Source organism: Bactrocera neohumeralis, unplaced genomic scaffold (genome assembly GCF_024586455.1).
Source record: "Bactrocera neohumeralis isolate Rockhampton unplaced genomic scaffold, APGP_CSIRO_Bneo_wtdbg2-racon-allhic-juicebox.fasta_v2 ctg476, whole genome shotgun sequence".
Classification (NCBI taxonomy): domain Eukaryota; kingdom Metazoa; phylum Arthropoda; class Insecta; order Diptera; family Tephritidae; genus Bactrocera; species Bactrocera neohumeralis.
The window spans coordinates 31,229-57,651 of record NW_026091753.1 but is presented as its reverse complement, the minus strand read 5'-3'; the positions used below and the strand labels follow the sequence as shown (position 1 = coordinate 57,651).

At 40.6% G+C, this 26,423-nt stretch overlaps 1 protein-coding gene across 2 annotated transcripts in view; it reads right to left on the bottom strand.

Annotated features, from left to right (window-relative positions):
* The window catches only part of LOC126767217 (protein CEPU-1-like), a 70,905-nt gene that overhangs the window by 32,607 nt on the left and 11,875 nt on the right, over window positions 1–26,423 (bottom strand). For both annotated transcript variants that reach the window (XM_050484784.1, XM_050484785.1), the window contains exon 3: window positions 12,357–12,506. In XM_050484784.1, the coding sequence (XP_050340741.1) occupies window positions 12,357–12,506 (150 nt within the window). The remainder of the gene's footprint in view (window positions 1–12,356; window positions 12,507–26,423) is intronic.

The following is a 26,423-nucleotide window of genomic DNA, read 5'->3' as shown; positions in this document are numbered from 1 at the left end:
TCTGGTCGTGAGATATTTTGCTACGCCGCGCATATCATCCTCACAGCACTCATCACACACAATCCACACCCAACATACTAAAGGTCACATAACCCAATACAACACAACATGTCATCCACACAAACACAGCTACACATCATACCAACCAAACTACACACCAACACTTCGCCGTTTTCACCACTCACAACCGATACAAAAGGATTGGTCACATCGGAATGAGCGCCTTTTCGAGACGTTCGTCGACACATCGCTCTACAAGTTTAAAAATCATTAAGTTAAACCAAAGTGCTAGTGGAATTTGAACATTTGTTGTGAAAAGAAAAAAGAGAAAATAAATACAAAAACCATTCATTTGAAAGTGAAATACTTCTTTTCTTTATTTCAAAGAAAATTTGCTAACTAAAAAATTCCAGGTGCAAGTGCAAGTGCAACAAGTGAGTATATCACCGACATCCGGGTGAACAAAAGGTTTGCAATTAAACAAATGGTCCTTCGAGCCTCTTTGAAAGGCACCTAGAAGAAAAAAAAAGAAAAATACAGAGTACAAGATACTCATACATACATATTAACAGTGAAAATAAATTATAATAAACGGGCGCGAAACAAATTGAAACAAAACTAACATAAAACTCAGTAAAAACTAAAAGCGGGCGCAATTTAATGAGAATAAATGGAAAAAAGAACAAAACATTAAGCACGGGAGAGGAATCCAGCAGGAAAGCAGAGAGAAGGAATGCTACATACAGCAATAACGCCGGAGCAAGGAAAAAAAACTAAACTCAGAGGAGAAGGAATATTCGCTTAAATAAGTATCTCACCCTGAAAGACCCTTGGCGGAAATTGATGTGAGTCCAGTCCAATTTATTTTTTTAAAAATTGAAGTTTTATGCACGCATGTATATACATATGTATGTATTTTTTTCTTTTAAGTAACAGTTAGTAATATTTCGGCATACAGTTACTTATAAAAAATTCTCAACTGTTCTTGATAATATATATGTATATATATATATTATATATATACAGTAAGACGGTTCGGTATATATGTATGTATGTACCGAAATAACTGACCTGCCTATAAGCTTATTTTGTGTTTCCAAACACACCGCAATATAACTCAAAAAATAAAATTAAATTAAAATTTTACAAAGTCAAGTATACCAACGTGCAACTATCCGGCGATACCCCTTGGGCTAGTAAGCAACAAGCAGGATCGTGTACAACTAATAAGCAAAGGCGAAAAAAAAAAAAAGGATTTTTTATTCTATTACACAAATATGTGTACATGCCTATGTAATTAAGTAATCAAATGGTACATACATAAATTAAATAACGCCAAGGTTCAACAACCTGCCTTTTCGCTTAATTCGTGTTTCCAAACACATCACAAAATAAAATACCAAAAAAAAACAACAAAAAATTTCCTAAGTCAAGTATAACTTGCGATAATTCTTACGATACCCCTTGGGCTAAAGAAACAAAAAAAAAAAAAGCAACAAGTAGGGTCGCTTTAAACATAAGCAAAGGCAAAAGAGAGAACCACAAAAGGTAATAAGCGAAATTTATGTATGTACACATATTTACCTTTACCTTTGCATGTCCCCCGCCGAAATTTATACCGCAATCACACTCACCTTTATGCTCATGCTCTTTCCGTACTCAATCTCTCACTAAAGAGATCCTTATAAAAACAATTGATACATATGTATGTACTGAACTGGGAACAAATACTTATAATCTTTCAATATAACACATTATTCATATATAATTATTTTTCGCGCTCTCATCGACCGGTTACCGATACATATATACATTTATGTGCATTTAGCATTTTTGCTATATTGGACATACGTTTATAAACATATATACAAATATATATACAACAATTGCAACAAAAGTTATAGAAACCTATGCAAATAAATATACAAATATTCTTGCTTATTACGGCTGTCCTTTCGCGTTCTTAAAACAGATAAGATACAGAATATAAAAAACAAAACAAGAATACAAATTAACCGCGAATGAAGCGAAGATAAATTAATTTGATACACGGTAAAAAAAAAAAAAAAAAAAAAAAAAAAAAAACATATTTAACAAAAACAATTACATACGAATACATACATATATGCATGAAACAAAGGATTAATCGATTTATGCGGTGAATAAGCGTTCGCAAAGTCATAATCTATTTCATTTATAATACACTTACAAAAAATTCTTTTTTTCACACATTTTTTTTCACAATACCAATCTTATAATTGTATATCGAACGAAATATTTACAAAAAAATTGTTTATATATTTTGTCATAATACTACCAATTTTACAATTGTAGTATTTCAAACGAAACATTTTAAGCTCAAAGCTTCCAATTCAATTTAATTAATGCAATCTGACAAATCAAGAGAGGTTAAGCCAAAAACACCTCTATCATTAGAAATTCCGAAAATGGCTGATGAAGATAAACCACAAGGCGCACCTGCTGAAGCTATACGCTCAAAGCAGAGTATAAAACAAAAATGATCAAAAGATCAGACAATATCTAGATTCATCACAGAAAGTGACAGTTTTATAAGATATTGTACAAGATTTCAAGCTTCCCCTATTACTGACATTACGGAATCAGTTTTAAATATAAAATTAGAAAGTGTTAACAATCTATGGGCTCGCCTTCTGGCAGCGTACGATACAGTACTAGATACCGACGACGCAGAACTCCCAGAAAACGCAAAAGCTTCGGCGACAGCCAAGTGTGATAACTGCCGCGATCAGTATGAGTTAACAAAGGGAATGATAACTGAACAAATAAGTTTAGTAAGGCCATGTAGAGCCACTACTCCCCCTCCCAGAGTAGTTACAACACCAAAAGAAGACCTAGATAAAGGCATGTATCTCAAAGTACCAGCTTGTGATACTGAAGTTTTCAATGGATGTTATGACCAGTGACCGTCCTTTCGGGACATGTTCACTGCCGTTTATATAAACCATCCAAAACTTTCACAAGCACAAAAGCTATATCATCTCAGGTATAAAACAAAAGTGGAAGCAGGCAGTATCGTCAAGCAATTCGCTTTAAATGACGAAAATTTTAAACTGGCTTGGGAAGCACTTGTCGAAAGGTACGAAAATGAAAGGGTTATGATAGAAAACACAATAAAAACTTCGTTGCATTTGCCAAAAATCCAACAAGAAACTAGCCAGGAATTTCAAAACTTACACTCCACAGTGACCAATTGTTTATCAGTGTTAAAACACAAAATATCTCCACAGAATCGTGGGACCCTATTATAGTTACAATTTGCGCAGAAACACTGCCTGATGCTGCGTTACTACGATGGGAACAATCACTAGTGGAAAGAAAAATAATGCCCACCTGGCAACAGATGAAAACATTCCTCACTGCTCAATACGAGATAGCTGAGCGAATAGACCAAAAAACTATAAAGCCAAAAAGTCATCACAATGACTCAAGTAAAAACTTGTTCAAACCCCAAGCCAGTAATAACATACAATATAATAGACACGCTAATAGAAGTCACACTTTCGTGTCAAACCAAACAAATAAATGGCAACCATTATGTGAAATTTGTAAGGGAGGTCATAACATAAGATCTTGCGAGAAATTTAAAAAATTATCCGTTTCTGACAGAAACAATCTTGTCAGACAACATAAACTTTGCATCAACTGTCTGTCGAATGCTCATACGACAAAAGACTGTGAAAGCAAATTTAGTTGTGTGTACTGTCAACGAAGACATCACTCATTGCTTCATATTACAAATTTTCAAAAATATGAAGCAAAATCAATTTCATAAAACCACCGGGTTAGTCACTACAACCAAAAGTGATAATCCCGAAAAAAGGGAAGAACAACCATGCTGCTCTAAAGCAGCAAAAATTCAAGCTCTTCATTCCGAAAATGAAAGCAAAATTCTTTTACCCACTGCGGTCATCACCATAGAACATAAGGGTGATTTGTTCAAACTAAGAGCACTAATAGATCAAGGATCTCAAAGATCCTTTATATCATCAAAGGCTCAAAATCGGCTAAAATTGCCTGTCAAAAATTCAAATTTCCAAATTTCAGGAATGGGCGGAAGAATTATACATACAAAATTCAATCAAAATTTGCCCAATTACTATAGTCTCCCCAAACGCGGATATAAGAATAGATGCACAAGCCATCGTTCTACCGCAACTCACAAATTTGCTTCCAAGCTGTGAAGTAAATAAAAAGCAATGGGAAAAATGCTCATATCTCAAATTAGCAGATCCCAACTGCCATACCCCATCACAAATCGATTTGTTATTAGGTAGTGACTTAATACCTCAAATAATTCCTGAAGGTATAGAAAAAATATCCAATAAATTGTTAGCCCAAAATACAATCTTTGGGTGGATAATAAGTGGCCAAGTCACAGAGAAAATTAATTCTTTTATAACTGAAGTTGAAAATATTTCAAACGAATATTTAAATGATGAACTCAAAAAATTCTGGGAAGTAGAAGAATTACCTCAGACTAATCAACTTTCAGAAGAAGATCAGGCATGCGAAGCCTATTACAAGTCCACAACAACAAGAAACGAACATGGTCGTTATGTTGTGCGACTACCATTCAAACCAACTTTTCCTGAAACCATAGCTCTAGGCCACTCTAGAATATCAGCAGTCCAGCAATTTCTAAGCCTGGAAAAAAGCCTGATGAAAAAAGGTGAGCTTAAATCAGCATATGATAATGTGATGGACGAATATCTAGACCTCAATCATATGGAAGAAGCTGTACCATATGAAAAGGTATCTAAAGGCAGATATTTATCTTTTTATCTACCACATCACGGGGTAATATGACCTGATAAAATCACAACAAAGGTACGAGTGGTTTTCAATGCCTCAAAGTGTACAAGCTCAGGCAAATCACTCAACGACGTACTATATACTGGCCCAACCTTACAACCTCATGCTGCTAATACTAAATTGGCGCATGTTTAAATACGTTTTCAATGGGGATGTAAAAAAAATGTACAGGCAAATTCTAGTACATGAAGATGACCAAGATTTCCAACGTATAGTCTTCCGCAAATCAAGTAATAGTCCAATCAGCGACTATAAACTTAAAACCGTCACCTTTGGCATCAATTGTGCACCCTATTTGGCCATTAGAACATTACATGAAGTGGCACAAACAAATGCAACAAATTTGCCTTTAGCATCTTCTGTGTTGCAAACACAAACATACGTTGACGACATACTATCAGGTAGCCACAGTCTGTCATTAGCGTGCGAATCACTATCTCAAGTGATCAAAGCACTAAATTCAGCGGGATTCCCCTTAAAGAAAATTACATCAAATCATCCCGAAATAATAAAAAACATAAAAAAGGAAGACTTATTAGATACAAATTTCCTTAAATTTGAAACGGCCAGTACAACAAAAACCCTAGGGATTCAATGGAATGCGATAACAGATCAATTCTCATATACAATTGAGTCAATATCTGCAATGTCCGCCAGTACAAAACGCCAAATACTTTCCTCGGTGGCAAAACTTTTCGACCCCGCAGGATGGCTTTCGCCAATAATGATTCAAGCAAAAATCCTCATTCAAGAATTGTGGCAAGATGGCACTGAATGGGATGAACATGTTAAAACCTGTACGTTTAACAAAATGGGTACAATTTGCTAACAATTTGCATACTATTTCAGAAATTCGAATCCCTCGATGGGTAAATTTCACCCCTAACATTAACACAGAATTACACGGTTTCTGTGATGCCTCTGAAAAGGCTTATTGCGCAACAGTTTACGTACGCACACAGTACGATAACAAAATATCTGCACACCTCTTGGTAGCCAAAGCCAAAGTTGCACCTTTGAAGACACTCAGTCTGCCACGGCTTGAACTGAATGGTGCTCTTCTGTTAGCAAAATTGATTTCAATAGTTCAAACCCATCTGAAATTAACCGATCACAAAACGTATCTTTGGTCAGACTCAGAGATAGTTTTACGGCTGGTAATCATAAATTCAATTATGAGGAGTTTACTACAGTACTCACTCGTATCGAAGCCGTATTAAATTCAAGACCTATATTACCACTCTTGCAAGATCCCTCCGATTTCACAGCTCTTACACCTGGTCATTTCCTCAGAGGAGCTCCTCTTCTCGCCATACCTGAGACAGAAGGAGACTCACTCACTTTGATAAATCGATGGGAAAGAACCAAGATTCTCCATCATGAATTCAGCCACAGATGGAAGGAGGACTATCTTAAAGATCTCCATAAGATATATCGATGGAAAACGATCCAGAAGGAACCCAGTACAGGCGAATGCGTCATCATACAGGACGAATGCCTTCCCCCAACCGAATGGCGACTCGGCCGCATTGAAAAGGTACATCGGGGACGAGATGGTCATATTAGAGTGGTAGATGTACGAACACAAACTGGCATACTAACTCGACCGTTGGTAAAATTTTTTTTTCTTCCGACCACCGAATAACTAATTACACAAACTCCTCGAAAAAAAACATTTTATTATTAAAATTAATCCGTTTAATCCTAAGTACTACCGTTATACAAACGATACATGCAAACCTAAAACCAATGAGCGATAACAATTAAACCGTAAAAAAAAAAACAAAAATATGTATAGTATATGATGATATATGTATCTATCTCTAAAACAAGTACCCAATTACATAATTCAATACATGAACCATACAATGTTCTAATATAGTATATTCCTATTCCAATAGAAATGGACATAGAAGACATCCAACTTACTCCCAAGACTGTGAAGTCCGCCATTGCTGCACCTAGAGCATCAGCTCCACCCATCGCCGCACCAAGGACACGAAGAGTCTTGAGTCCGCCAAGGCAATCATCTGTTGCAACACCCAGGGATGCATATGAAGATCCATTTGAGGAAAATTTGCCTCCACGATGCAGCTTATGCCATCGACCCCACGTTCTGAAGAGGTGCACTATCTTCAAAAGCATGAAGCCAGCTCAACGCCTACAGATCGCTCGCGCACACGGCCATTGCATGAATTGCTTGGCAGACTCCCACACCACCTTCGAATGTCCAACCGACGGGTTATGCCAATACTGTCAACGCCCTCATCATACGCTGTTTCATCGATTCCCTCGTCGAGTCGATCCGCCAGCAATAACAGACACAGACAACACGAGGATCCTGTCCAGCGCCGAAGAGGGCACCATTCCAAACACACCAGGGGAGCGCACTCACGACCACCTGCACCAACCTACGGTCATCGTAATCCACCCCGCAGACCCATTGGACTGAACGCCGTAGTGAGCACTCTGCAACGGTTGCAACGTCTTCTAGGCGATTAATCCGCCTAGGGGGGCCGGGATGTTTATGCGACATCTGGTCGTGAGATATTTTGCTACGCCGCGCATATCATCCTCACAGCACTCATCACACACAATCCACACCCAACATACTAAAGGTCACATAACCCAATACAACACAACATGTCATCCACACAAACACAGCTACACATCATACCAACCACACTACACACCAACACTTCGCCGTTTTCACCACTCACAACCGATACAAAAGGATTGGTCACATCGGAATGAGCGCCTTTTTTCGTTTTTACCCGTGACCGCTAAGGTTTTTCGCCATCGAGACGTTCGTCGACACATCGCTCTACAAGTTTAAAAATCATTAAGTTAAACCAAAGTGTTAGTGGAATTTGAACATTTGTTGTGAAAAGAAAAAAGAGAAAATAAATACAAAAACCATTCATTTGAAAGTGAAATACTTCTTTTCTTTATTTCAAAGAAAATTTGCTAACTAAAAAATTCCAGGTGCAAGTGCAAGTGCAACAAGTGAGTATATCACCGACATCCGGGTGAACAAAAGGTTTGCAATTAAACAAGTGCAAGTGCAACAAGTGCAAGTGCAAGTGCAACAAGTGAGTATATCACCAACATCCGGGTGAACAAAAGGTTTGCAATTAAACAAATGACTGCCAACAGTGACGTCGGATCCAAGTCGCGAGTGCAACGACTGTTTCTCTGATGACAGGAGATATTTTCTGAACAGATCCATTAGCTTCATTTCTTTGTTTTCTCTGAAGGGACTTTATAATGGTAAGGCAATGGAACGTCTGTTCCATCGTCATCGATTGGGTAGTCGGGTTCACGGGATCACCTCTAGGGGTTCTACAAGAGAATGTTCCGGGCTTTAAACCTTCTGTTAATACCCTAGTCGGCCAGCTCGTTTAACTCTTCGTAGTCACGCATTTCGGCTTTCAGCTTTTCTCTTGTATTTGCAGATGCGTCTCAATTCTCTCTTTGACTCTCGGTACTTATTCCATCCCGCACGTGTTATGGTCAGAAAATCGTTTGGCTGCTTGTTGTGATTGCAGATTCTCGACGTCGAACTTTCCTCGCGATTGTTGACGTGAGTTTTTTGCTGCACAGAGGAAAGTGGGTATCTTCGCTGCAACAAGATAGTGATCAACCACTGGAGACGTGTCTTCCTTCTATCACAACATGATCGCTCAGCTTGTTGGCTTTTCGATCCGAAGTCAGCCAAGTAGCTTGATGATTTTTCCACTGGGGAACCTGCTACTGCAGAAACCCAGTGCACAAGCGTAGTTAAGGATGGTTCGTTTTCACAGATTAGCTCGCCTTTAAACGGATATTTTTTGATACTTAGTCTAAGACCGGAAATAGTGTGCTGTAGACATATGAAAAAAATCATTTCTGGCCACTTCCTAGTCAATTGCGCTCAGAGAACTTTCCTCAGTTGACTGAACTTCTACACATGGCTCCATCCTCCTGATGGAATACTAAGTTAAAAAACTTGCCTTGATTTATTCCATTTAGAACTATGCTTTCCAGAAAGAAAATGTTAAAAAATTCCTATTTCGTTGTTACTCATTTCTTTAAGTTATTCTAAGTTAAGTCATAGAGTTGTCATTTATGTATATTTCAAGATTAAAGGACAAAAAGGAATATCGCAAATCAGCTTATTGTTTTCAAGGTTTTCTCCATTAAGATCTATACACTCTTTCATACATTTGAAACAATTGTCAAATCACTTTTGAAACACAGTTTGAGGTATGTTCAAAATATGCGTTCTGAGCTCATCAACCGCTTCTTCAGGTACCGAAAATCGTTGACCTGTTAGTTTATTTTATCGAATAAAAAGAAGTCATTCAATGCCAAGTAAAGAATAAATGGTACATGACTCATCAAATCGATGTTTTGAGTGCTCCAAAATGCAGTTATTTCAGACGGTACGTGAGAGCTTCGTATTGTTGTGCTGATGTGTGATTCGTCCTTGGCAATAGGGTTTGCTGATTCCTCGCAAATGGTTATGTCTACTCAAAATTAACTAATCTTTGTTGTTTTAATGGTATGGTTGTAACATGTAAAGTTTTTTCAGAAAAAAATTGGCAACTATTGCCGGAAGTTTGGTTAGATTTGGCTCAACAGGAAACACCCATACATTTGACTGCTGTTTACTTTCGGGCTTATACGTAACATATAAATCCACAATTTACCACCTGTAACGATGTCAAAAACGTGTTTCGAAGCATCGCTATCATATTTTTTTATGAGGCTTTTTTGAGCGAATGACAAATTGAGTTGGATCGAACGTGAAAAAAATGTTTACAGTCAATAAATATTGAATGTATGAATTGTCAAGATGACGATATATCGGCATGTGACCTGATCTGGCAATATAGGTTTGGTCACATTATCAAGAGCTTACGGACCAATAATTGATTTTAGACCACCTACACAAAATTCAACTTGTAGTGATGTCGTAGATTAAATTGGCTATTGTATTGATAAAAACTGGAGTTTCATTGTTAAATTTTTAATTAAGTTCATTGATGAATTGTTTCTGAGTTATGAATATTTTGAGTTGCTGTAAACAACACATGTAGCGTTCGTAAGTCAAAACGTTCTGAGTTATATATCAAACGTTTAAAATTTTACCATAAAATTGTAAGTTGCCAGATGGCAACATTAGAGGTCTACCATTAACGCACTAAACAATGTTATGGGCACTGCGAAATGCGCAGTAAGTGGCAAGCGATGGAAAGGCGGAACAAAATAATGTTGCTAGCTGCTTACAATGTGAAGAATTCCTTCAACACAGCAAAGTGGGCAAACATAATCAAGGCTCTATATGACATACGCGCTCCTTAATATCTTATGAAAATTATTACGAGTTATTTTCAAAACTGGCGACTATTATTCGATACTGATGAAGGCACCAAGAGTTTCTCAAAAGACGTTAAATTAATTACATAAGCAGACGACCTTATTGTGGTAGCAGTGGCTAAGAGGCCAATCGTTCTCCGTAATGAGTTTAGAATTGGCTGAGCAACAGAGATTAGTCTTGCTCGTGCTAGTAAAGTGGAGGAAAATATATCTCTCACCAAAGGGGATCGTGAGGTTCATTCACAGTCACAACTAAAGTATCTTGGATTAATAATAGAATTTAGGCTCAAATTTAAGGATCACCTAAAAAACACTGCAGGTAAAGCGAATAAAATTCTAAACGCTTTATCAAAAATGATGAGCACAGACTGCGTGCGTTTCAGCCGGCGAGTTTTACTCGCAAAGGTAATAGGATCGGTTGTATTATATGCGGCTCCAATATGAATTTATATAGGGGCAAGGCATTAAAGCATATGTCAGACAAATAAGCACCGTGCATAGGCTGACAGCACTAAGAGAACTCTTTTAACTCGGCACTAAGAGAACTCTATAACTTCATCAGTGCTTTCCGAACAATACTAAGTAACGCTGCTGAAGTAATAGCCAGTATGATGTCCATTGACATCTAGGGTGACGAATACAAGCGGGTATGCAAGTTATCAGAGACGTCTATAAAAGTGAAGAAAAGGTCAAGTCCGTGCCATAGAGAAGCCTTAAATGTATTATCACTTCCACGAAATAATAATTAATTAGGTGGTTTCATGGGAGTCTGGTCTGAAGTTGTGAGTAGGTTAGGCTTAACGCATTGAAGTTCCGCACTCCGGCTTTCGATGCTTCCCTCTTTTAAAAAAAAAATCAAAATAACAACACTAGGGGTTTTAAATCCCGAAAAAAGGAAAACTACCTAATTAGTTGCTTTATAGTTTCCTATAATGCGTTTGTGTATTGCAGCATCGTCCAAAAACTATTTTTTTACAAAATTTTGATTTAATATTTCGACTTCCAAGTGCAAAAATATAATTATTTCACTGCCCTTCTTTGGCAGTGGCCTAATTGATGATGATAGTACATATATCGAAAAAACACCCCATTTCTCTACAGTGTATCAAACTCATATTTAACATACAATGTGAGTTCCAAAGTAAACAGGACTTAATAAAAACAGAACAAATGGTTTCTTCGGCAAAATCAATTTATTTTATTCAAAATAGTCTCCTTCTGATTCAATACAGCTTTTTGCATGGTCTAAAAGCATGTCGAAGGAGTGTTTTAGCTCGTTGGGTGGTATGGCCGCCAGTATGCCGGTGCAAGCCTTTTGAATAGCCTCTACGCTTTCCTTTCGTGGGCAAATTCATTTTTCCGAGAAGAAAGAAGTCACACGGTGCCATATCAGGTGAATACGTGGAGTTGTTAACGATTAAAATGTGATTTTTGGTCAAATAATCGGTCAAAAGTGTCGATCGAATGATGGATTCTGAGGAAATTTTGGTCGTAAGTCAATTTGTGCGGAACAAACCGTGCACACACCTTTCGTAAGCCCAAATGTTCGGTTAAAATGCGTTTAATGGATTTTGGAGATGTTCAATTTCATTTCCATGAGTTTCAATGATGATTTCGCCTGATTTTGATGAATTCACGCACAGTTTCGATGGAATTTCCGGTAATCACGGATTTTGATGTTAATCGTCATTTATGTCCTCCCGACCACTTTGAAAACGTTGAAACCACTCTTGCGCTCTGCTACGGGATAGGCAATCATCGCCATAAACTTGTTTCATCAATTGAAACGTTTCGGTAAAAGTTTTACCAATTTAAAAGAAAATTTAATGTTGGCTTTTTGATCGAAGCTCATTTTCGCACCGATAACACAAAAATACTGACACTTATAACACAATAACTTCACTTCCAATCCATGAAATGAAATGAAATTCTCACTGGACAATCGATAGAGATAGCAGATTCTAACGAATCAGTCGAAATATAGATGGCGTCACCAGGAGGCGCTAGATTCAAACTTACTGCGGAAACAGACCTTCTATGTATTAGTATATAGGTTAAAGTGTTTTTCTGTTGTTTTCTTATGATTACATATATTATATTTGTATAAGAATATTTGTTTTTCATTTTCATCGTTCACTTACGATAGAGTTTAATTATGCCATCCGTATCACCAAGAGAATTCTTTGCCACACAACGGTAAGAACCGAAATCGGTTGTGTCAACCTCTTTTATGGTTAAACGAATAGTTATTTTGTAGCCACTTTCAAAAGTTTCGGATGCAAAGTGCTCACCTGTAAAATAAAATCATAATATGTTGTGTTAGATATATGTTATAAGCAACAGTATGTGTTTATAACTGCGCTTACGAAAACGCATAAATGTGGATACGATAATACGTATTGTCAATATGTATGCATGGACTTTCTCAAAGTATGGATTTATTTATTTATAAATTGAAATTCAAAAATACTACTGTTCTGGTTTAACAATTACCAATATGGCCAAGAAGTAAGCTTAGCTTCACTTGCAGAGTATAAGGAAACAAGAAAATAGTAGCCGATTGCAGACATAAATATGTAGTCAATTTGGACATCCTTTATTTGCCTTTGTAGTCATGTTGTTACCGTACGTGTTATCAGGCTATATATGAATTACATGTACCTTTGCTTAACGCTTAAATTGGAGTATTCCACAACCAGACGGGAACAAATGTATACGAGAAATAAAGAGATGCCCAACTTATCTGCCATTCATGAGAAAGAACTGCTAAACGTCAAAACAAAAATTGGTTTGAGGAGGAAATAAACATTTACTTCAAACATAAATTTTGGTGTATTAAATATAGTAGTCTTTATACTGCTTGATATCACGGTGAAAAATTTTCAAATCGACCTTCTTATATCAAATCCTACTAAATTAAAAAAACACATTATAAATCGAAGACGTGCGGACATACATATTATATTGCAATGTATACTACTGTAGACAGTTCGTGTATTGAATACAATAATTTTACAAAAACAAAATGATATGAGTCAAGTTTTGAAAATTTTTCGAGAACTTCTTCTGTAGTGACTTCGATGTCTTAATGAGTGTGCAGCAATCAATCTATCTTGAAACATGTTCATCCTCAACCAAATTTTCATGTGGCGAAGTGTCGAAAAAGAGCATTCAGAGCTCGCATTCCTCACAGGAAATGTGCAGAATATCTGAAGAAACCTATGAATTATGGGGTATAAATCTACATTGCAGTTCTTCAACGTTTCCAATGCAGTAGTCAGTAACTTGCTATCTTTTGACTTTTGCTTCTTCCTCCAATGGCACTGCCAGTGATCAAGTTCACCTTTGAGATTCAAACGCCACTCGACATTATCATTATATAAAAAACCTACAAATCTATCTATAAAGCAGTCAATAAGATTTTCCATTTCTTTGGTTTTCCAATCACATACTTTTTCTGGAAGCAGCAAAGTCGGTTGAAATCCATCCAATACTTCTCTGGAAAAGCCTGTTTTCAAATCTACGCCAATTATATCCAACAGAGGGATGTACTTCTTCTTCTTTAATGGCGTAGTCACCGCTTACGCGATTATAGCCGAGTTAACAACAGCCCTCCAGTCGTTTCTTCTTTTCGCTACGTGGCGCCAATTGGATATTCCAAGCGTAGCCAGGTCCTTCTTCACTTGGTCCTTCCAACGGAGAGGAGGTCTTCCTCTTCCTCTGCTTCCCCCGGCGGGTACTGCGTCGAATACTCTCAGAGCTGGAGTGTTTTCGTCCATTCGGAAAACATGACCCAGCTAGCGGAGCCGCTGTCTTTTAATTCGCTTAACTATGTCAATGGCGTCGTATATATCGTACATCGAATGCGATATCCGCCGTGGCCAATACGCAAAGGACCATAAATCTTTCGCAGAACTTTTCTCTCGAAAACTCGCAACGTCGACTCATCAGTTGTTGTCATCGTCCAGGCCTCTGCACCATATAGCAGGACGGGAATTATGAGTGACTTATAGAGTTTGGTATTTGTTCGTCGAGAGAGGACTTTACTTCTCAATTGCCTACTCAGTCCGAAGTAGCACCTGTTGGCAAGAGTTATCCTGCGTTGGATTTCCGGGCTGACATTGTTGGTGGTGTTTATGCTGGTTCCAAGATAGACGAAACTATCTACAACTTCAAAGTTATGACTGTCAACAGTGACGTGAGAGCCAAGCCGCGAGTGCGAAGACTGTTTGTTTGATGACAGGAGATATTTCGTTTGCCCTCGTTCACTGCCAGACCCATTTACTTCGCTTCCTTGTCTAGTCTCGAGAAAGCAGAATTAACGGCGCGGGTATTGAGGCCGATGATATCAATATCATCGGCGTACGCCAGCAGCTGTACACTCTTATAAAAAATTGTACCTGCTCTATTAAGTTCTGCAGCGCGAATTATTTTCGCCAGGTGTCACCCTGTCTGAAACCTCGATTGGTATCGAATGGCTCGGAGAGGTCCTTCCCGATCCTGACGGAGCTGTTGGTGTTGCTCAACGTCAGTTTACACAGCCGTATTAGTTTTGCGGGGATACCAAATTCAGACATCGCGGCATAAAGGCAGCTCCTTTTCGTGCTGTCGAAAGCAGCTTTGAAATCGACGAAGAGGTGGTGTGTCGATTCTCCTTTGACGGGTATTTTCCAAGATTTGGCGCATGGTGAATATCTGGTCGGTTGTTGATTTGCCAAGTCTAAAGCCACACTGATAAGGTTCAATCAGTTTGTTGACGGTGGGCTTTAATCTTTCACACAAATCACGCTCGATAGAACCTTATAAGCGATGCTGAGGAGGCTTATCCCACGGTAGATGTGGGGTCTCCCTTTTTGTGGATTGGGCAGAGCACACTTAAATTCCAATCGTTAGGCATGCTTTCGTCCGACCATATTTTACAAAGATGCTGATGCATGCTCCATCGGCCCCCGCCGCTTTGTTGTTCTTCAGGCGGGTAATTGCTATTCGAACTTCTTCATGATCGGGCAATGAAACGTCTGCTCCATCATCATCGATCATGGAATCGGGTTCGCCTTCTCTTAGCGTTGTACTTTCACTGCCATTCAGCAGGTTGGGGAAGAGTTCCCTCCATAATTTAAGTATGCTCTGGGCATCGGTGACCAGATCACCTTTGGTCGTTCTACAAGAGTATGCTCCTGTCTTGAAACCTTCTGTAAGCAGCCGCATTTCTTCGTAGAATTTTTGAGCATTACCCCTGTCGGCCAGCTTATCAAGCTCTTCATACTCACGCATTTCAGCCTCTTTCTTTTTCTGTCTGCAAATGCGTCTCGCTTTCCTCTTCAACTCTTGGTATCTATCCCATCCCGCACGTGTTATGGTCGATCATAACGTTGCGAGGTAGGCAGCCTGTTTTCACTCCGCTGCGACGCGGCACTTCTCGTCGTACCAGCTGTTCTTCTGCACTTTCCGAAAACCAATGGTTTCGGTTGCAGATGTACGTAAGGAGTTTGAAATCCCGCCGCACAGTTCCCTAATACCGAGTTGTTGACGAGTGCTCTAAGAGAGCAGGAGTGCAAGTACGTCTAGAAAACTGGGGACGTGCTTCCCGCATTGCACCACTATATGATGAAAAAATGCATTCAGAGGCTCATGACCCGTAAACAGAGAACCCAGACTCAGACAAAATCTGAAGTCTGGGTTATCCTCAACGAACCCAGCGTCCCGAATGTACTCGAAGGTCACTCGACCGTTAGGACGGCCCAACGTTCTAGCCACTTACACCTAACCCTATCATCTAGAAGCCTCTTGCTCCTTAGATATCCCTCCCTCTCCACATCATCGCCGGAAATCCAGTCATTCCGCAGCAATGACACACTCGAGCCCCTTGTTAACCTGAATGAAACAGCACTATGTATGACAATCAGGTCAAGAAGGGGTGCACCTAATAAAACCTGCATAGCATACGTTGAGACGGTGCGACATACAGGCAAACAAGAAAGCATCATACAACGCTGGATTAAGAGGTGATTTTGAGACCCCAAGACAGTCCTTTCACTCATCAATGCCGAATATCACATCACGACAAGTCGACGTTACGAGTTTTCGAGAGAAAGGTTATACGAAAGATTTATGATCCTTTGCACGTTGGCCACGGCGAATATCGCATTCGATGGAACGATGAGCTGTATGAGATATACGACGACATTGACAAATTTCAGCGAATTACAGCGACTACGCTGGCTAGGTCATGTTGTCCGAATCAACGAAAACACTCCAGCTCTGAAAGTATTCGACGTAGTAGTAGTTAAAACACACATTCTTTATCTTCATTTACTCTGAATTTTTTGAGTATAGCTAAATTATTAATAAGGCATTTAGTCCTTGGGAGGGGATATTTAAATCGCCACTGCGATTAGTATTGGAACGACTGAAATGGCCGGTTGACATTCAAACCAAAAATATTTGCGAACAGATTGATTTGTTGCCTTTTGCAAGTAAATTACTTTATTAAGAATCGAAAGAATAAAAGTCAGTTGTTTCAATAAATTATAAAATCATAAAAATTGTTAAATAGTTTTTGATATATGTATTAAATGGTAAACCTATATATAATAACAAATGTTGAATATTTTAATGCCAATAAACCAAACCCAAAAACAAGTATTTTGTCTGATCTGGCTACAATGCCAAATGTTTTAAAAACAACACTTTTGAGGCGCTCCCACACTGTAATAAGTTGGACATTCATTTATCACTGTATATACAATGACAATTAATTTATGTATTCAATTACATAATTTAGGAAAAGTGAGGATATTTAATCATAAAAATATTAGCTTATAAGATGATGTATTGTTAAAAAATGATACATAGGGTATGAAAGAAAAATTTAATGAGATGAAATATAATTGATTAACAAGCCCAAAAATTTATTCGAAGTTGCACTCTGTACGTGTCAATTTGACTTCAAGTTCATTGTTAAAAAAGTAATATAGTAAAGTGGCTATTTCAGCTTTTTTCCCAATTTTTTCTAAGTTGAATTAAAAAATAGAAATAAATAGTTGACTCATATATATCGCCTGTGTGAATTGACTTACTTAGAAAACGGAAAATATTTTACCTTAATACCTATTCTCATATGTTTAGGTTCAAGATATCCGTTCAATACAGTATGTCAAAAATTAAGAACAAACAAGAAAAAACGTTAACTTTGGTTGCACCGAAGCAAATATACCCTTCACAGGTGCATTTCTTTAAGTAACTATGGGTTCAGTTTGTATGGAAGCTATATGCTATAGTAATCCGATCAGAACAATTTTTTCGGAGATTAAAATTATCTTAAACAGTAATCCATGTCAAATTTCGTCAAGACACCACGTCAAATGTGAAATTTTTCCATACAAGCCCTTGATTCCGATCGTTCGGGTTGTATGGCATCTATAAGCTATAGTCAGCCGATCTGAACAATTTCTTCTGATATTACATTATTTCTATAAACAATACCTCGTTCTAAATTTCATGAAGATGTATCGCCAAATGAGGAAGCTTCCCATGCAAGCATTTGATTCCAATCATTCAGTTTGTACAGCAGATATATGCTGTAGTAAGCCGATCTGAACAATTTCTTCGTATATTACATTATTATCTTAGAAAATAACCTGTACCAACTTTTGTGAAGATACATTGTCAAATGTGAAAGTTTTCCACACAAGAACTTGATTCCGATCATTCAGTTTGTATGGCAGCTATATGTTATAGTGGTCCGATGTCGGCAGTTCCGACAAATGAGCAGCTTCTTGAAGAGAAAATGCCGTTTGCAAAATTTCAGAACGATATCTTAAAAACTGAGGAACTAGTTCGTATACATACAGGCAGACAGAGAGACGGACAGACAGACAGATAGACGGACATGGTTAAATCAACTCAGCTCAACATACTAATCATTTATATACATACTTTATAGGGTCTCCCGTATATAAGCAGGCAGACAGACAGACGGACAGATAGACGGACATTGTTAAATCATACTTTATAAGGTCTCCGACGCTTCCTTTTGGGTGCTACAAACTTCGTGACAAACTTAGTATACACTGTTCAGGGTATAAAAATATTTCGTCACGACTGAACCTAATTAATTTTGAAATTTTAATTTATTTGTGTGCATGTTTGTCGCTCAACATCTTTTTTTTCATCGACCTTATTTACATATTACTCCAAAAGCACCACATAATATGCACATGCAAATTCATTAGGGTGAACCAGAAAACTAATATATCGAATTCTTGGGTTTAAGTACACCACCTTATGTTGCTTGCCATTGTTAACCTAGGCGACTTTGAATACTCACCAAAAAGGTTTAAAAATTAAGCAAAACCTTTTCCTTTGTAGACATATAATATTTTTACATTTTATGTAACTATATTTTACTATAAATTTCAACAGTTTAGTGTTTGACTCTCCCTAACATAAATAGAAAAGCAAACCAGGACATTAACATTCGCCTGACAGGTTTTATTTGCGGTAGGGTGTACGAATCTTAACATGATGTGTTATATACGAGTATACATACATATATACATATATGTAGTTTTAAAAACATACTATCTATCGCTCATTGCGAACTTCAGTTTATTTAAGTTCTGTTCACATATTGATTGATTAATATGAGGAATGCACTGCGACCTTTGGTCTATTGTGCCCTCTCCTAACTTACATAGACTCACCTAGCCCCAGCGCATCGATGAAGTTCAGTAGCCTTCTGGGCGCTAGTGAGGCTATGCTATCCCTATCCGGAAGCACTGCTCCGAGGGCCTTAGTCCTGCGTCTACAGACTGCTGCGCAGTCAATCAGCAGATGCTCCGGGGTTTCAGGCTCCAGGTCGCAGAACCGGCAGTTAATGCAAGAGGATAGGCCCATGTTATACAGGTGCCTATTCAGCTTACAGTGGCCGGTATACCATGCGACCAGCAGCCTGAGTTTGTTCCTGGGAAGGTTTATTATAACCTTGAACCTGCTTAGATTGTATCCTCCCATTAGCAGTTTGGCATGTCTCATACCACGCGTTTGCCACCAATGCTCCTCTCTGCCCACTCCTTCTTCCCTGCGAAGTAGCTCCTTTATGGTGTGTGGACCTACCCCAATAAAGGGTTCCGGTCCCACCATCTTGGTGGAGGCTGCGGAGCGGGCTAGCTCATCCGCCAGTTCATTGCCGGCTATACCTCTGTGACCGGGCACCCAGATTAGGTGTACCTGGTTACGTTCTGCAAGGCTATTCAGCCTCTCCCTGCACTCCTGCACTAATAGCGATTTGATTTCGTAGGAAGTGATCGCTTTTAGCGCCGCTTGGCTATCACTGAGAATGGCTATTCTCTCATTGCGATAGTTGCGGTGGAGGTTTATTTCTATACACCGACTTATGGCATAAACTTCTGCCTGGAAAATGCTCGGGAACTCTCCCATGGGTATGGAGAGCTTAGTGCGTGGGCCAGCAATCCCCGCACCGATCCCCTCCGACATTTTTGATCCGTCGGTGTACCACCTTAGCGTACTATTCCTCAGCATCAGTTCGAGGTTGGACTCATTCCACTCATCCTTGCTGCCGAGGGTGACCTTAAACTTTCTCTTAAAGTTAACTATTTTGGTAGTGCTGTCCCTCGGGAGGAGGGCTGATGGTACATCGCCACTTATCTTTTCCATCCTCTGGGACGAGATTACTCTACCTTTGCCCCACCCCTCTGCCGTTAATTGCAGAATTGTGTGCTTGGCTACCTGACCGATAATCAAGTGAAGCGGAGTAAGCTCCGTCAGAGCCTCCAGTGCTGCCGTTGGACAGGTGCGCATTGCGCCCGTCATGCAGACACAGGCTAGCCGTTGCAGCTTCGATAGCTTGGTCCTAACCGAAGTCTGCGACGCTATTGAGGCCCAGGCTACCGCCCCATATGTGATTATAGGTCGCACTATCATGGTGTACAACCACCTGAGGATCCTTGGCTTACAGCCCCAGGATTTGCCCGCCAGCCGGTTGCACACCATTAAAGCTTTTGTTGCCTTGTCAGGTTTACATGCTGATTCCACCGCAACGAAGAGTCTAGCATTAACCCTAGGTATTTGACACTTCTGGTCATTCCTATCTCTCTGCCCCCAAGTGTAAGGTTCCTGAGACCGGGTAGGGACCTGCGTCTCGTAAACGGGACTACGGTCGTCTTAGAGGGATTGATGTTTAATTCAACCTTTTTACACCACATCTTCGCCAGGTTTAGACATCTTTGTATTAGGTCACAGAGAGTGTCTTCGTATTTGCCTCTTGCTATAATTACAATGTCGTCCGCATACCCTTGGCAGCGGATCCCATTGTTTGTTAGCAGTACTAACAGGTCGTCTACAACTAGACTCCATAGCAGGGGTGATAACACACCTCCCTGTGGGCAGCCTCTTGTTGTGCCAAGACGAATCCTTTTGTCACCTACTGTGGTCTCAGCAATCCATCTGCGCACCGGTGCTGCCACATTCCTTTTCTCCAATGCCTTGGCTACACTTTTATGAGATGTGTTGTCAAAGGCACCTTCGATGTCCAAGAACGCGCAAAGCATCACCTCTCCATGCTCCAGTGAACTCTCTATTTCAGAGGTTATCTGGTACAGAGCAGTGTTAGTGGATCTACCCGCTCTGTAGGCGTGCTGAGCCGCATGCAGGGGTGCTCTCTTCAGCGCTGTTGACCTTATTTCATTGTCCACGATCTTCTCCATGGTTTTTAGTAGGAAAGACGTTAGACTGATTGGCCTGAAGGATTTCGCCAATGAGTAGTCCTTCCTACCCACCTTGGGTATAAAGATCACCTTCGCTGTCCTCCATACTTCAGGGATGTACGCCAGTGCGAGGCTTTCCCTCAGCAGCCGAATCAGGTGAGGCAGTAAATGCTGCTCCCCCTGTTGTAACAGCGCTGGAAAAATACCATCCACTCCCGGAGACTTGAATCTCTCAAACGAGGCCATTGCCCACCGGATCGAGTCCGCCGTAAAAAGCCGTTTGGCGGTACTCCAATCCTCGCGGGTTGGCCTGTGCTCGATCGCAGGGAGACACTGGTCTTCCCGAACCGTCTCCGGGAAGTGCGTCCGCAGGAGCTCCGTCGCTCTGTCCTCTGCGCTGGTCGTGAATGTCCCATCACCTCTTTTGATTGCTACTACTGCGTCGTTGGTGCCTTTCGCCAGAGCTTTATGCAGCCGGGCTGCCTCTGGCGTTGAGGTAACGTTCTCGCAGAATCTCCTGAAGCTAGCCTGCTTTGCAGACCTGATCTCCTTATTGTATAAAGTGAGATAGCTCCTATATTCCTCCCAGACCCCCGTACGCTTCGCTTTGTTGAATAGTCTGCGTACTTTTTTACGGAGGTCTGATAGTTTCCTGGACCACCAGGGACTGTTTCGCCTTTCTGTGGTCACTTGTAGGGGGCAGCTGCCATGATAAGCGTTAATGACAGACTCGTTTAGCTTAGATAGCCTAAACTCCAAGCCCGGGCCTGACACGCTGTTATCGGTCTGCTCCGTAGAGACCCTCCATTGCGAGACCAATCCATTTGCAGGCTCATTACTCAAGGTGAGGTCCAACACCTCCCTCCTGTTAATGGTTACGAAAGTGGGTTCACACCCTACATTTTCAATCTCTAAATTGCTTCCTAAAACATATTCTAATAGGGACTCACCTCTCGCGTGCTGCCCCATTCTGTGTGGTGAGCGTTAGCATCGCAGCCGATGACGAGGGGGAGCTTGTGCCGTTTGCAGTGCTCTACCAGCCTTTCCACCGCCTCCGGGGGCGCCGTTGCTGTCTCTCCCGGAAAGTATGCTGAGGCCAGGACGAAGTCTTTGCCTTCAGTATCCCTGGCCTGTACCGCCACCAAGTCCTGTGTCAGAAACTCTGAAATGCAAAAGAAATCAATATTGCTTCTGACAACTATACACGTCCTAGGCCTCTCGCTAGAGAGGTCCCAGATTACCTTATTTGCCTCCGTCTTGAGGCCCTTTATCTCTCCCTTATATATCCAAGGCTCTTGGATCAGCAGTGCGCCCAGTTTCTCCGCAGTGAACCTGCTTGCAATGACAGCCGAGGCTGCCGCCGCATGATGCAGGTTCACTTGGGCAATTTCTATGACGCCGACCATCATAGAGTGGGCTCGAGGAGGGAGAGATCCTCTACCCCGCCGTCAATCGCACTGCTGCCCATTGGGCCTCCTAGTCCGTCTAGGAGCTCCTGCGTTGAGGGTAGCTCCGTGCTCCGGTCATCCGCGGGGACGTCAGTGGTCGTTGCTGGCCCTGCCTGTCCGGACTTGCTCCCGCAGGGCTGCTCCGACGACTCGTCCACCTCCATTTTTGTTTCCTCCGGGGCGGACTCAGGCACTGCCTGATTGTCGACGCCCTTGTCCTGAAGAGTCTCAGGCGCTTTAGCTTCCTTGCTCACGGTGTCAGCAGGCTTGTAGGGCCGCATGACGACCGTGCTATACCTGTAAAACAGGCGGAAGCTCGCGGCCCGGACATACTTGTTTGACTCATCGTTGATGTAGAGGTGCAACCTCCATCCCTCGATGTCACCTAGCTTCTCCTTCTTGCTGCCTGCAACACACCAGGACGAGATACTGAGTCCCCGGTTCTGGTTCCTCACCAGGTTTAGGGCGTGCTCGTATGTCCTGTCCCCGCTCCGAGGGAGGAACATCGTCATGCTGTGCATGATTGGCACATCCTCCTCCCTCTTCACGCAGAGGACAGGGCCCGTCCAGCCTTCCAACTTTGGAGCATGCTCCCTCAGCCAGTCGGCGGACGACTCGTCCAGGCAGTCTACCTGCATCATGCCTCCCCTGAAGTCGATGCCTAGGAAGGACGCCGTGTATTCCTCTCCTTTGGATCGCCTGAGCTCCTCCGGTTTCAGCGACTCCCGCCGGGTATCAGGATGTCTTGAAGCACGGTGAGCTCCTCCGGTTTCAGCGACTCCGCCGGGTATTTGAAAGGCAGGACAGCCATGCGGACGCCTCTGACAGCATCCGCATACCCGCGCCGCCCTTCCTCCACCCGGTGAGGAGCCGGTCCAGATGGTTGGCCCCCGGCTGCCTTTGTATCCGTGCCTCGCACCCTTTTGGATCGGGGGGGCTCCTGCGGCGTGATTTGGCCGCTCTTTCTTTTTCCGGCTTGAGCGAACGTGCCCGCGGGCATTGCCCTGCTGTCGCCTCGCCTTACGGTCCGAGCTGTGCTGACCTGGCCGCGGTTGCTGATACCGCTGCCTTGCGCGCGAGCTGGCACGTTGCTGTTGTTGCCTTTTGCCGGAGACGCGTCGTTCTTTTGGCCCTTGCTCCTCGCTAGAGCCTCCGCTGCCTCCGGGGATTTCCCTTCACGGAGGTGCCGTAGGTACCACTTCATGGTGGACCCACTCATGCCTTTCCTGTGAGGGTCGTAGCACCCGCCGGGTTGGCCACCTTCAGGGAGGGGGCGTTGCCCACCTCTTCTGCGCCTTCTCCTCCTTCTCCCTCTTGCGGCGTCAGGCTCTGCCTGATGGGGCCCGCTCAAGGCAGACCCACTACACCTGTCGGTGGGGGTCTTGGTGTCCTTAGTTGGTAATGCAGGGGCACCAGGCGTTGCCACCAGTTGCGCTCCGCTGCAGGAGGGCACGTCATCCTCATCCTCCCTGGCGTGCTCCTCAAACAGCGAACGCTCCTCTGGCGAAAGAGCGTCGAGGAAGCTAAACTTCCGCCTAGCCCCTCGACCCCCCGCACCTTCCGCTGCCTCGAACTCCTTCTTCGTATCAGCTGTCGTAGTCCTTCGTCGTTGCTCTTGTCCGTCATCAGGTTTAGTGCTTGTGTTTGTTTTGTTGTTGTTGCTCATTCTGATTTTCGACCCTTAGCTCAAACAGGGTGAGCTGTCGGGTCTATGTACTATATGGGGAACTAAGAGGTCCGCCACGCCAGAGCCCCTTGACGCGGTAAGGCCACCGTTACTTCCCAATTCGGCCCGGTGTTGGGAAGGCTCCGTTATAATACAGCCACATTAACTCCCGGCTGCAAAGTTCCAATGGGCACGGGAGTCGCATAACACCCTGGATTAGGAGGTGGTAGCTCTTGGTTGACGCACGCATGCGGCATCCGACATCCCGCGTGGTCCGTGCTTAACAGCACCAACCGCACAGGATTGGGGGGCGCCGGTATGCCTTGCGCCTAAGCCCCTGCACCGCGGCAAGGTGCCTACCAAACGCAGAGGTCACATATAGTATATCTAATTTTCCTATAAATATATTATTTATAGAGGGTAATAAATTCTAAACTCCTTACTTATTTAAGTAAAAACACAGAAACTTCAAATTTAATAGGGAACGTTTAATTCATTCGAAATAACATTCTTTGGCATTTATTTTTTGAAGATTATCTCCTGAGCTATGTTTCAGATGATTCATCCGTTGATTCCAATTTTCGGTAACTCGCTCGATCACTTCGACGGACAACTGGCGAATGACACGCGAGTTATGGTTTTTGGAATAAAAAAGAGCTTCGGCCTTTTTTTCGCAACCGCCTTTATTGAGCTGATCCTTAATGTCATTGCTTGTTAGTTTTCTTACTCCTAATCATAAGGCTAGCTGTACTAACATTCTTTGTTAGTGCGCTTAATTCTAATATTAAGATTAACTGTATGGACATTCTTTGTATGTATGTTTATAGTTGAGTTGAAGTTGACATAACAGGAATACGCTCACTTTAAACTCAACTTAACTGAATTTGGAAGCCATATGTTATTACGATATTATTATGCTTGTACGAGACTAAGCATTTACTATACATATACAATATATGTATATAATTACAACATGTTTAAAGTATAGGAATGTAACTCCTCCACCCTTGGATTTGTATATATAATAATTTTATTAAATTTTAATTAATTCAGAAGTATAAAGTAAGTTATTTTTTTTTTTTTTTTATAAATGTTTAATTGTTAACATTTTCAATTTGGAGTTTTAAATATGATTTTAATAGCTTAGCGTATCTATAGAGCTTAAACAAAAGAAACGTTGTTTCATATTAATATTAATATAAGTTATGATAGGTAATTATTGTTTTATATTTTTACAATTTTATTTTATTTTTCGTTTACAAATTTAAAAGGACGTTTAATATTTGATCTATGTATGTACGTCTTCTAGATTTGTTTTAATAAATTTTGGTTCTTCTTTGTGTCTAATGCTTTTGTAATTTCCAATAAAACCTTCTCTCCTTGTTTTTAGGTAATTTTCCTTTCTTGTATTATATTTAGAAATGATCTTCAATTTTGCTTCATCTAACCGATTTTTAATTATGCTATGATTAATTTTGTTATATTTAACATCTAAAGGTGTAGTTTTTATTGTAGCATGAAATGAATTGTTATAAAGCTTTACGGCTTTACACATTTGAATATTAATTGGAACTTTTTCTTCTAAATTTAGTGTTCTGATACGTTCGGTAAGAGTATTATTTTTTCTTTCTAGGGTGGCATGAAATTTTATATTTGCTCTATTTAAAAATTCACGGATTGGTTTTGAATTAAATTCATTATCGAAAACAAACTTTTTTATATGGCCTTTAATTGACAAAAATGCATTAATTTTATCTATGATCGTTTGACTATTTCTATCGGGTAAATGGAAAGAAATGACATGATTTGAAAATCTATCGATAGATATTTTAAATGACTATTTACTGTTAACATAAGTATCTATATGAACAATTTCATTAACTGTATTTGGTGTTTCGGTAATTTGAAATTTAGCTTTGATCGGATTTCTATCATATTTTGCACCATTACATATGTGGCAATTTTTTATTATTTCATGGATTTTAATTTTTAGTTGTGGATGGTATACGTTACGCTTCATTCCCTCGTAACTTGGATTAATGCCTGAATGTCCTACTTCGATTTTATGGAAAAACGATATTTGTCTCTTTAGTTCATATTCATCTTCGATGTCTTTGGCAAAGTTTGTACAATTTACAAAATAAATATTTTGATTGTTTGCGTAAGTATTTAAAAGTATTTATTCCACTTAATTATGTTCTTTTTCATCAAGTTTAAAATATATAGCGGTCTTAACTTTTTCACAATGTTTATTTACAATATTATTGACGTTGTGAGAGTTGATATCTCTTATATCGATAAAAATGCGTTTGCATTGGAAAATATTTTCTACTTCTTTTTCTTTTGCTTCAACTAAAATTAATTGCT